This window comes from Eulemur rufifrons, chromosome 7 (genome assembly GCF_041146395.1).
Source record: "Eulemur rufifrons isolate Redbay chromosome 7, OSU_ERuf_1, whole genome shotgun sequence".
Classification (NCBI taxonomy): Eukaryota; Metazoa; Chordata; class Mammalia; order Primates; family Lemuridae; genus Eulemur; species Eulemur rufifrons.
In genome coordinates this window covers 172,195,011-172,208,668 of record NC_090989.1, presented here as the reverse complement: position 1 = coordinate 172,208,668, position 13,658 = coordinate 172,195,011, and the positions used below count along the sequence as shown (strand labels likewise).

At 39.0% G+C, this 13,658-nt stretch overlaps 1 protein-coding gene across 1 annotated transcript in view; it reads left to right on the top strand.

Moving 5' to 3' along the window:
* SUCLG2 (succinate-CoA ligase GDP-forming subunit beta) overlaps positions 1-13,658 on the top strand; it is a 256,631-nt gene that overhangs the window by 139,047 nt on the left and 103,926 nt on the right. The window contains exon 7 of the mRNA XM_069473782.1: positions 7,377-7,473. Coding sequence (XP_069329883.1) covers positions 7,377-7,473 — 97 coding nt within the window. The remainder of the gene's footprint in view (positions 1-7,376; positions 7,474-13,658) is intronic.

The window sequence follows — 13,658 nt, the reverse complement described above, 5'->3', positions numbered from 1 at the left end:
TAAGGGGCTTCTTGTGTAGGGGTCCCTGAGAACCCCTCTCCCACACACTGCTGTGTTCTAGCCACAGTGTCCTACAGTCAGCTCCAGAGTGTGCTCAGTGACCCTGTTTACCTCCTCCCTGTCACTCTACACATCTGCATTTCTCTTCTTTATTTGCAGTCACCTTTGCTAGATTCACTGTGGGTGAGCCTTTGTCCTTCTTGCTCACTGCTGTGTTGCCAGCGGCCTACAAAGTGCTTGATCTACATATTATATTAGTTGCCCAGGAAACATTTGTCATGTGCATGAATAAGTGAAACAACACATCTGGGCTGTCCACTGTGAAGAGTTTCCTAGGGAGTCACCAATAGGTACTTTACGTGGCAGACGAATAAATCTAACGTGGACAAAATCTGCTGAACACATGCGTTGAAAGCTCAGGAGGTGAACACAGTAGAGAGTTCTAGAGAAGGCAATAATAGTATTATGTACATAGTAAGACACTCCCCCCACCGCTACATAGGATAAGAGCACATTAAGAGTTATTTATAGCTCTTAAATGCCTTAATTGTGTTTTCCCAGTGCCCGAAACACTGTAGGTTTTAAATGAGTTACTTATGAAGGGAAGATGAACATGTGAGTACTCGGGGGTCATTAAGTAACTATAATGTCAGTATATTTTTAGCTTAATTTATTGAGGAAAGGAAAGAAATTTTTTAATTCTTTTTTTTTTTCTTTTTTCATTGCCAACTCTGTGAAAGGCTTTAAATCTTCATTTGCTCAGCGGCTTAGAGGGAGCACTGATTGGGCGCTGCTCACGGTGCTGGGCCCTGGGGAACAGAGACAGTGAAAAATAGCCTTTGTTCTCCGGGGCGCACAGATTGGTAGAGGTCAGTGTGCGGCCGGCAGAGTGTGGGAAGAGGGGCTCCCGGGGAATGGAAAGGAGAGAGAGCGAGGTTGATCTCAGTTGTTGACATGTCAGAATTTGTTCATGTTGGGATACCCAGGTGTACTTGTATAGTAGAAGGGATATATATGGCACAGGAGCCCAGAGAAAGCTGTGTGCTGGGGTTGTAGGTTTGGGGACCTCTGCTTTGTGACACTTGCCTAAGCCGTGGGGATCTAGGAAATGCTCCAGAGAGCCAGTGTACAGAGCAGAGGAGGCTCCTGAGAAGGGAAAACATTTAAACAGTCATCGGTCACTGATCTGTTCATAAAGAAATGGCATCTTGGAAGTTCATAAGGAAATGGTGTTCAGTGTGACTGTGAAAGTTACTTAATTTTCACCTAGGATGTGGTTTAGGCATTTGGAGGCACCTTACTCAGGATTTATCTTGTAAAATTATTAATGTCTTCCCTGTGACTCCTGCCTATTGTCTCTAAAATGTGATTTATTAATATTAGACATAAAAATAAAGGTAATATTTTATCTTACATAAAAACTACCAAGTATGTGTTTCTGACTAAAATCCTATTTTAGTGAAAACTTTGTTGAAAAAGCTAAAACCAGGACAAAGCTTAATACAGTCATTCCCCTTATCCACAGGGAATATGTTCCAAGACCCCCAGTGGATGCCCAGAACCTCAGATAGTACTGAACCCTATGTATCCTGTTTTTTTTTTTTCTGTATATACATACCTGTGATAGTTTAATTTATTAATATAAATTAGACACAGTAAGAGATTAATAATAACTAATAATAAAATAGAACAATAACAATATATTGTAATAAAATTTAGTGAATGTGGTGTCTTCAAAATCTTTCATTGTACTGTACTCATCCTTCTTCTTGTGATGATGTGAAGTGATGCATTACCTACATGGTGAGATGACATGAGGTGAATGACGTGGGCACTGTGGCGTAGCATTAGGCTACTATTGACCTTCTGATGATACTTCCAGAGGAGGATCGTCCACCTTGGGTGATCCTGTATCATCAAGCCATGACACTGTCAATGGTTGGATATCAGGAGCAGATAATGTTGATGGCTGAGGATTCTCAATAATTAAAGGCTTTTTGCAGAAACCTTCCAGAAGAACATTGTTGTCTCTTTCTTTATAACTTTCAAAGTGTTGCTGCAGAGGTTGTAATCCTTCAGTGATCATACAAGTTATTTTATTTTATTTTATTTTATTTGTAGAGACAGGGTCTTGCTCTGTCACCCAGGCTAGAGTACAGTGGCACTATCATAGCTCACCGTAACTTTGAACTCCTGGGCTCAAGGGATCCTCTTGCCTCAGCCTCCTGACTAGCTGGGACTACAGTCACATGCCATTATGTCTAGCTAATTTTTTTTGTTTTATATTTTGTAGAGACAGAGTCTTGCTATGTTGCCCAGACTGGTCTCAAACCCCTGGCCTCAAGCAATCCTCCTGTCCTGGCCTCCCAAAGTGCTGGGATGTAACAGGTGTGAGCCTCTGTGCCTGGATGTATATGGCTAACTTTAATGCTGTGTTCCATCCAAGGATCGTATTCCATAATTTTGTCCTTTCCATTTAATATTTTTGGGCCATGGGTTGACCATGGGTAACTGAAGCCACAGAAAGCAAAACTGAGGATAAGGGAGGATTACTGCATGATTAAAATACAAGTTTCTCAAGTATGTCTTAATTATCATCTATACTATTAATTTCTGAAAACATAGGTGCCATGAATTGTCAACATGTGCTTCCAGGACTTAGGCTGATGAAAACATCTGATGGGCCAAGTTAGCGCAAGACCACTAACACCTCTGGAAGTGGCTTATACTTTGGCTAGATTTGAGAACCATGTGTGAATATTGGTGATATTTTCTGGAATGCAAGAAAAGCATTTTAAAATTTTTAGCCTATTGGAACATTTTTAAAGGCACTTATAAACTTGTCAGTTTTTCTTGTGTATATGTCTGATTTTAGGAATTTTAATTTTTTTAAATTGCTTAACCTTAAAATAACATTAGTTGGTGGTAAAATGAAAGGAAAATTTTTTGGACAGAGTGTTACAAACTGACAAAGTAGATGGCAAGTAGCAATGACTGATGGCAAGTTGACCAGGAGTGTGTTCTCTTTGACTTGTGTTTATTTTTAACATTTGAACCCATTTACAAAGCAGGGCAGCTAATCTCAACTTCCCCAGTCCCTACCATTCCGTGTGATTACACCTGGTCAGACTGACATATCTCATTTGCCTACTCCATATAGCCATTTAGTGTGCAGCCTCTGGAATGAGACATCTTGCAAGCATTTGCCCTTATAAAATCTGTAAGGGAGAACCAGCCCTGTTTGGGGATGTCTGTAAGATCTAATCATGCTTCAGGCCCACTCAAAAAATGTTTATACTCTGCCTTTGCCCAGCAGTAAAAATTAAAATAGCAAGCATTCCCAAAATGCTGTGATAATGTATGATTACTAATTATAATGGCATTGGTGTACAGAAAATTCAGACTTGATACTAAGCTAATTTGATACAGGCTTAAGAAGTTCTGAAGCAACCCATGTGTATATCTATGGATGAATGGCTAAACACAATGTGGTATATACTACAATGGAAGCTTGTTTAGCCTTGAAAAGGAAGATTTTTGACACATGTTGAAGTATGGATGAGCCCTGAGGACTTTGTGCTATGCAAAATAAGCCAGTCACAAAAAGGAAAATACCATATGATTCCACAGTTACCTGGCATACGTAATATGTATTATATATATGAATGAGATACTTAGAACGGTTAAATTCATAGAGACAGAAAGTAGAATGGTGGTTGCCAGGGGCAGGGGGGAAGGGAGAATGGAAGTTGTTGAATGAATATAGCGTTTCAGTTTGGGGGAAGATGAAGAAATTTGGAGATTGGTCACATAACAACATGAGTATACTTGACACTGCTGAACTGTATGTACAATTAAAAATGGTTGAGATGTGGGTAATTTTATGTTATATATACTTTACCACAATTTTTTAAAAAGGATGTTTTGAAGTGGCTAGGATAAGATCTTACATATATATGTACCCAGAAGTTATTTCTACTACATATTTGACCCTTATTATTAAATTAATCATTAATTCAACCAATATTTACTAAGTGTTGACTCTGTGCAGGGGCTGTCACGGTGCCCAGAATAACAGGCTGCCTCCCTCACGAAGCTCCTTTGCAAGTTCAGATTGATGCTCTAGAAAACCCCCCAAAATACAAACTATTCAGCAATGAGGTATTTGTTGGCCTTGCGCTTTAACTCAGCTTTCGTTTGGATTAAAAAAAAACCTAAACATTAAATAAAGGAAATCATGCTAGGAACAATAATGGGAAAATTTTACAAAATATTCTCAGAATGAGACTGGCCTTTAAAAGTTTGACACAAAGCCAGAAGCCATAAAAGAAAACAGTGACATTATTGTTATGAAATTTCCATGTGGCAAAAGTGTAAAAAAAAAAAAAATGGTCAAAAGATAAATGTGAAAGGGGAAAAATATTTGCAATTTACATGAGGTGAAGGGTTAATTTTTTTTCATGTAAAAACACATAATTCTATAAATAAGAAAAAGATCAAAATCTCAACAGGAAAATGGGCAACATTCACAGAAAATGAAATAGATATATCTTAAGCTTACAGAATAATGCTGAAACTCATTCATAATAAAGGAGATTCAGGCCGGGCGTGGTGGCTCACGCCTGTAATCCTAGCACTCTGGGAGGCCGAGGCGGGTGGATCGCTCAAGGTCAGGAGTTCAAGACCAGCCTGAGCAAGAGTGAGACCCTGTCTCTACTAAAAATAGAAAGAAATTATATGGACAACTAAAATATATATATATACAAAAAATTAGCCGGGCATGGTGGCGCATGCCTGTAGTCCCAGCTACTTGGGAGGCTGAGGCAGTAGGATCACTTAAGTCCAGGAGTTTGAGGTTGCTGTGAGCTAGGCTGACGCCACGGCACTCACTCTAGCCTGGGCAACAAAGCGAGACTCTGTCTCCAAAAAAAAAAAAAAAAAAAATAAAGGAGATTCAAATTAAAACTATACGTGAGAAACTCTGTTTTACCTAAGACACATGCACAGATCAAGATAGCTGATGGTTGAGAGTGGAAAAATAATCTCTCTGATCCTGTATTGCAGGAGTGGAAATTAGGGATAGCTTCTACCCAGAGCAATTTAATAGAATCTTTTGATATTTAAAATGCCTATACCCCTTTTAGTTCCCCTCTAGGGAATTTATCCTACAAATATTTAATCACATGCATGATTGGTGATAGGTAACGCAGCATGGTAATATGAAATGTTAGCAGTAATCCAAATAGCCATTATTTAAGTAAAAGGTTAAATGATTTCTGGTGCATCCATACAATAAGATATTATGTAATCAGATAAAAAAATAAGACTGCTCTATTTGTGTTGCTGATGAAAAGGTTCTAAAATCTGTCAAGAAACAAGGTATAGGGGTTGGTCGGTGAGGTGGCTCACACCTGTAATCCTAGTACTCTGGGAGGCTGAGGCAGGAGGATCACTTGAGGTCAGGAGTTTGAGACCAGACTGAGCAAGACAGAGACTCCGACTCAACAAAAAAGTAGAAAAATTAGCCAGGTGGGTCCCAGCGACTTGGGAGGTTGAGTGATCGCTTCAGCCCAGGAGTTTGAGGTTGCAGTGAGCTATTATGACACCACTGCACTCTAGCCCTAGAGACAGAGCAAGACACTTTCTCAAAAAAAAAAAAAAAAAAAAAAAAAAGAAGCAAGGTATAGAACCCAGTTTTTTTTTTTTTTTTAAAAAGATGAAGAATATGCATACGTGCTTATGCAGAGAATATCTCTTATATGGAGCACAAACTGATCAGGCAGCTGTTGCTGAGAAGCTGTGTGGCCAAGGAGCAGGATCAGGGGAAACCCTTGCATACTTTGAGAATTTTGTACCATGTAACATGTATTATCTACGTATAAAAATATTTAATAATGAAAATATTTAGTCATACTCATTATGTATGTTTATTAATATATACACTGGGCTTCAAATTAGGCATAAGGAAGTTTATAAGGATACATGAAACACATTAAGATAGAATGAATTAAGTCTTTAGGAGTTCTTCAGTCAAATCTGGAACCACTTTCAGTATTACCCCAGTGGGGATTTACTTTATGGAATTTGTTATGGAGGTGCTGTAAGAGCTGAGAATTTTGAGTGGACAGAAAGGCAACCTAGAGCATATCCATCGGAGGAACAAAGTGAGGCAGTGGTGTTACTGGACCTTGGATACCAAAGCTAGAACCTGGTGAGCTTCCCTAGCAGGAGCTAGAGGCTGAGGAGGCGGCACAGCCCGAGGCAGAAAGAGAGGAGTAGAAGTATCCTGGCTTTTCTCTTCCTCCCACCTCTGTCTCCCACCATTGCTCCTCATTGGCTGAGCCCTGCTGAAAGCTAGCTGACGCAGGAACCTCGAAATCTCAGCGTGTAAGAGTCAGCTCTCCTGAGAAACAGAGTAGACATAAGGAATGGCTAAAAGTGGATCTGATGGCAGACAGTGCAGGGCTGGCACCCTGAGTGAAATGTGGCAATGGGAAAACCATGGCTGGGAAATTGAAATGGAGGCAGGAATGAGACCGAGGCCCAGTATTCAGCCCTGATCGTACCGTCCTGCTGTGTCCATCACATGCTCTGTTCATTGTCACTGTGAGCTTTCCAGGGCGGGGGTCATGCCACATTCATGTTCTCATCTCAAGCCCCAGCTCACAAGGTACAAGCCTGCTGTGTCACAGGCAGTGAATAAGTGTTGGTTGCAAAGATTGGATGAATGAGTGAATTTGAAGCAGAGTGAGAAAAATGAAGTCAGAGGCATAAAACATGAGGGGAACCTTGGAGATGTTGCCCATTTTGGTTAATGCCTTTGGGACAAACCATTTTCAGTTTGGATTGTGCTGTTCAGTAGCTATACTGTTAAAAACTTTCATCTTCCTGTCGTGTAACAGTTTCCATTAGACGCTTGGTAATTGTTTCACAGATTATGGGTTGGATTGATGAATATAATAACCGTTTTATTCCAGCATAATAAGGAAAACCTAGTCATTATAATCTCTCAAAATCGTGTTTACCTTTTACTTAAATGGAGCTTGCTTGTATTAATGATTGCAGCTTATATTGCAGCATAACTCTGCTAATAGGGACATGATAATTTACAGAAAGATTAACAGCATTTTAGGCTGTACTGAAAATATTTTGTTTTCTTGATAATGTTCTTTTCTGGTGTCTGGAGGAGAGTTGAGTAATTCCCTCTAATGAATAGCAGTGGAAATTAAAATAATTATGTTTTTCTGTTTTTCCTTTCAGAAAAACCTAACTGAAAATAAAGACATAACTTGCTATTTTTAAAATTTCATTAATCCAGCAAAATACATTTTCTTGTACTGCTTTGGTGTAATTCCATTTCACTTGATCACATTTAGGCTGCAGATCAAATTAAGAAGCTGTATAATCTCTTCTCGAAAGTTGATGCTACTCAGGTGGAAGTGAATCCCTTTGGTGAAACTCCAGAAGGACAAGGTAAAAAAAAAGAGAGAGAGAAAACAAATGAATATATTGTAATTATTTATGCAAACTATAAATTAAACTGCACAAAAGACTGTAGCAACAGCTTTGCATTAATTTCTTTCAGTAATTTAATTCCTGCTGTAGTTTCAAATACTCCCATGATGCGGTTGAACATTGTAGCACTTAGGTTTGTTTGTAGCCAAATGCCAAGCCTCAGAGGAAGCTACTTCTTGTTTTACTTAGAGACATGCATCCACCCCTTCTCTTCCGTCCACCCCACCGCCCCCCACTATCACATATGCGCGCACACACACAACACACGCTTGCTTTTTCAGGCCCATTATGCTGCTACTAAGGTAAAGATTTGGGTGGAAATAGGAGCCACTGCATTTAAGTATAATGAATGTACCTGCTGTTATGGACCTGGAACTTTCTGAAACTTTTCAGTTTTCCTAAGTCTGTATATAATTTCACTCTGTGTCCCATGCTGGACTTATGTCACCTTCGTGAAGCCTCAAATGCCCCCAGTTGAACTCTTTCACCTTACGTGGTCAGCAGCTTCTGCTTCAGGTAGGAGGAGGTAGCATTTGGTGGGGAAAGGTTTCTCCTATCCATCAGGTACTTGTAGAGTGTAAATAACTGCTTCATATCTCAGTACCTAGCACCATTGCACTGTCTTGCATACAGCAAGTATTCAGTCAGTTCTTATTAATTTCACAGCAAAAGCTAGTGAATGTGGTGGTCAGCGGGATATGATGGGGCACAGGGTGGGATAGCAGATGGGTAGGATAGTGATACCAGAATGTAAACTCCATAAACCTTGCCTTTTTTAGGATGTTTCCTTCCGTCTTGCATTTTGGGTAGCATGTTGTGGGGCAGTCGGGAAATAGAAATTTGCCATTGAATTGGGAAATGGGGTGAATCATTATGTGTGAACACACCAAGTTGTGGACCAAGGTGGATGGTACAATATTTTCTCTTGAGCATACTTCAGAGATTCTGTAGTCAGACTCAGGCTACAATATTATTTCCTTGGAACCCATAGAGGCCTAGGTACAAATTCTGGATCTGCCATGTTCTGGCTACACACTTGGGCAAGTTACTGAGCCTGCCCAAGCCCCTCAGGTCTTTTTTATTGTTGTTGTTGTAAATCACATAAAGTGGTAAAAGTGTTACCTGTCTCATAGAGTGGTTGTGAAAATAAGGTAAGCTGGTACATGTTTAAGCTTTCAATGTGAGACACAAAAATAGGCCAATCCCTAACTTTCATAAAATAAAATTCTTCTCAGTAGTAGCATAAGAGTAGCCCAGAAATGATGCAGATTTCAGATGAGGATAAGAAAAGAATGCATGTTTAGGAAGCCATTGAAAATACATATTTCATGGTTGACACAGTTGATCACCAGATAAAAATCTGTGCTAGGTCATTTACAAGCAAAATATTCATAAATATTTTAAACACTTGCAAGCTATAGCTGTAAAATGATCAGTACAGAATTTCATAAAGAGAGGAAGGGAAGGGGAAGAAACTTTTTCTTGAGCTCATCTGCCAGGAACTTTGCTAAACATTTATGTACATTCTTTTTCACTCTTACCACAACCATACAGAGTTAGGAGTTGTTACCCCATTTTATAGAAGATTCAAAAATCAGTGTGACTCCCCCATGGGCAGCTAGTTACAGGAGCCGGGATTTGAACCCATGTCCCCCAGAGTCCGGCATGCATGTCGATTCTGATATGCCAGACTCACAGCCACCTGCCTTTTCCGCTTTTTCCCTTTTCAACTATTCATTTGTTTTTATCAGAGTGACCTAGAAGTAGTCTCCAATTTGGGAATACTAGTCAAAATTCATGCTGCATTGAGTGGCTGATAATTAAGTCCAAGAAAGGAAGGAAACGAAGTTCAACATAAAAGTTCTTATAGGTCATATATTGCTTTTCAAATTAGCATGTATAAGAAGCCTAGTTCCTTTATATTTTTTAAAAAAGGAAATTCATTTGTATCATACGCCATAGTAATTACACAGGCTATAATACTATCTTTATTCAATCCTTTGGGAAGTGGTCATTCACAAACCGTGGTCTGCCAGCAGGGAGCAGGGTTGTGGGGACCTTTTCTTAGAGGATGTTTACAAAGCCTCATGAAGTCTGAAGTTTGCTTTTTGATTATTAAGAGAATGGAAAATTCTTGAATTTTTTTGAAGAAATCATCATAAAACACATTCTTTCTATACAGTTCATTAAAACATAAGTCTTATGTGATATTTTTAAGAGCAAAATTATCTTTAGTTATTAATTTGTTCATTGTACCATAAAAGTTCAGCAATTGAATTAGAATCGCAATTAAATGAGTGTGTTGGTTTATAACTCTAACGAGCAGTGGTCAAATTAAACCCAATTAGGAAATGGTGATTAATGGCCAAATGTACAAATTGATCTTCATCATTATCACAATCCCCTAAAGCAATCCTTTATGTAGGAGCAATAAAAGCAGTCATTTATATCTTAGCAGTATTGATAATATTTATAATCTGAATATTTCAGTTATTTCTGTTTAGATCAGTAATAGCAGAACATTTCACATTAAAACTTTCACATTGAAATTTTGGCTCAATAATTATTCTTTGAATTTAGAAGTTTAAGGAGCTTGACATCAAATCAAACGTTTTTACGTATTCACTGCACTGCCTCTCTGTAGGAGAATTTCTTCAGCTTTCCATTGCTCAGTGTGGAACATTATTTTTAAAATTCGGGTTATTTGTTATATGTTTGTATATATACACACACAACAGATGATGCCTGGTTGAATGAAGAGTAAGGGCTTTGGGAACATCATGCTGCTAAGTCATTGATGGGGAATTTTGGATGTGGTGAAACAACTGCAGTCGAGGAACTGTTTTTTTCCCAATGTATTAGTCATCTGATTCAAAGAATCCAAGTGGACACTACTAACTGTGATATAGTTTAGTGACTCTCAGCTAAGATTATCATGGTTGCTAGTGACAGAAGCCTACCTGAGCTTAGCTTTTGTTAAAAGCCCCTGGCAGGGTGGGGAGGGTATTCTGTTCCTCTAACAGGGAAGTCTAAGGTATGGACTGGCTTTAAGGCCTGAAGAGAAACAGGAATTCTCTGGTCCTCAAGCCCTGCCTGCCTCTTCCTCACCAAGCTCCCTACAGCTGCCAACAAAGATGGCTTCCAGTGCTCATCACTCTGCCAGCAACCGCAGGAGTTCCTTTAAACGATTCTGATTGGCCCCGCTTGGGTCACATGTGCATGCCTGTGGCCAGTCACTGAGCAGGAATCACATACTATGGGAATTATGCTGTTGCCCAATGGAAGAAGGGGCCCTGAGTAAAAACATGCCTATCAGAATGACCCAACCATATTGACACCAAAGTAAACTACTATTTAAATAGTCAAAGAGAAATTAACTATATTTTCCTTGCTTATCCAACTACAATGCTAAATCTATTCATTTATCCTGTGGCCAAGTAAGAAACAATGTTTTATCATTATTTATCCACCTACCTGTTCATACATTTTGCTAGCCATTGTGAGGTTATATGTCACATTTGATTTCTTCCTACCTTCAGCCAGTGCTGTCTGCACACAGACTTCTTTCTCTGGTGTCTTTAAGGCATGTGGTAGTCAACGGTGAGGGCATGTATTTTGTTCCCCAGGGGCCATCTGGCAATGTCTGGGGACGTTTCTAGTCGTTACAACTTGGGGGTTGTGCTACTTGCCATCTAGTGGGTAGAGGAGAGAGATGATGCTAAACAAACTATATCGTACAGGATAGTCCCTGACAACAGAGAATGATCTCACCCAGCATATCCATAGTCCAGAGATTAAGAATTCCTGCATGATGCCATCTTTATTAGTTGGAGCCCAAATCTATTCATTGAGCTAAAGGTATGAGACCCAGTTTGAAGCAGTGACTATCTGGTCAAGATTCCTTAAGAATTAAGGCTGGGTGATCCAAAGTTAACTGGCACATCAAATTCCTTTTTTTCCTAATGATTCTTTTCCCTAAATAACCACCCTGTTGCTTCTTGTTAGCAAGTGCCCATGTTGTTGGTGGGTGTTTCTCTGTTTCTCTCTTTATACACAAGACTCTATTTTCAAGAACATTTTCAGTTCTCTACCTCCCCCAACCCCTTGCATGCCCCGTATCTATTTTCTCTTTTCGAAGCAACTAGAGAAAAGTTCTAAAAAGTATACCACTCTTGGAACGTCAATATTTAATGGAAAGTGGGACTAATTTGAAAGTATCAGCATTTTAAGGCCATCTTGGCAAGGCACGTTTCAATAGCACATTATAGTTATTTATCACAAATCAAACGTAATACATTGCTTGAAGACAGATTATTTTTCAAACTAATTATGACAGTCTTATTTCCTGCTATTTTTATGTTTCTTTTATGTGTAAGTCTCCCCTCTGAAATGTATTTTTCTTTTGTTTAATTCTGTGGCACATTCTTCTGTTAAAACTCTAGGGTCAGAGGCTTCTAACTGTCAGTCATGTTCTCCATCGAGATTGTTGAATTAGCAGCTCACAGAATTTCACACCACTAAACAAAACAACAAAAATACCCTATGCATATAAGTACCGCAGCTTTCTTTGATATTTGTTCAGAAGGAAAATTCATTTGTATAATCTATCAAGCATGTAACAATGTGCTTTTGATGGTGAAAATTGTTTTATAAATATTAATAGGTATGTTTTTTCACCCACTTTGTACACAGAGTGGCCTTTGTTCAAGATGGATTTTCTATAGAAATGAGGTTTCATTAATGTGACATTGAAAATCTTAATGTCTAAAGCAAGATCATCACTTCCAAAAATCCGTTTTACTATACTTTGTTATTTTATTAAATGAGAAAGCTAAGGTTTAAGCAAGCAGGTTTATTTTATTGCCCTGCTGTTGACTTAGACATCAGTTCATTTTTCACACATCTGTTCCAGAAGTGCATTTGGAAGGGTCTTATAGGGCGAAATAAATATGTAAGAGTCAGTCAATATTCAAGGATTAATCTAATCCTTTTGTGTAGCTACAGATTTTTGTTCATTTTGTTTGTTACACTCTTTTGTTTTCATGTTAGTAGAGTGTACTTTTTCTATGTTTCACTATAAAAATATGATATCTGTGGCTGTTATATCTATCAGTTGGTTAAAACAGGATGCAGATACAGTGAGAATTGTGATTTAGCAGGGATTGACAAGTTCTCTCTGTAAAGCACCAGTTAGTAAATATTTGGGGGTTTGCAGGCCACACGGTCTCTATTCCAACTAGCCACCTCTGCTGTTGTTTTGGGAAGACAGCCATAGAAAATATGTAAACACATGAGTGTGGGTGCATTCCAATCCAGCTGTATCTACAGAAACACGTTGTGGGCTGACCTGAGGGTCATAGTTTGCCAACCTTGGCTTAGATCCTCATTTGGGACTGTTTCATACCAATCTTTAGCCACCTTGGCCTTACGCAAAGGTGTGATATGATTTGAGGGTCACTGAAGGCTTCTGTTTTATCCTCATCCTTTAGCCAGAAATCTCTTTATCTGTCAATTAGGATGCCTAAAATACCGATCATTGAAATCCTTCCTTTGGGAAAATTCTTATGTATTCAGAAGATGGCATTTTATTAAAAACCACAGGTAACCTGTCCATATGTAAACTCCAGTAGACATTCACGTAAATTTCCTCTAAACAGAAATCTGGGATTATAAAAGGAATGGGACAAAGTACAGGTAATTTTTAGTGATAGAAAGAGAGGAGAGTTCTGTAGCCTGGGCTACAATAATGAAAAGCTTTAAGCGTAAAAAGGCTCTGTGCACGTCGGAGGATAGTGGTGGCAATGTAGCAGCCAGCAAGGGCCGGTTGTCTGGAGGCTGAGTGCTTCACATGCGGTTTCTCCTTCTACCAATAGCATGTAGTAGAAAACACTGTGATCGCCATTGTGTAGATAAGGCCACTGGGCTTAAGAGAGATTATGTTTCCAGGGCTAGCTGGCTAGGAAGTGTCAGGGTTGTAATTCATACCCAGGTGTTTTTGATGACAGAGTGTACATTAAATTGTTAAGTTCAAGGAAAAGCATTTATGTGTTACAATATTGTAGACTGAGACAGTAAGGCAGGAAAGCACTTTGTGTGCTTGGAACTGTGTGTAACGGGAAAAAACAAACAGTTTTCTCCTTCTG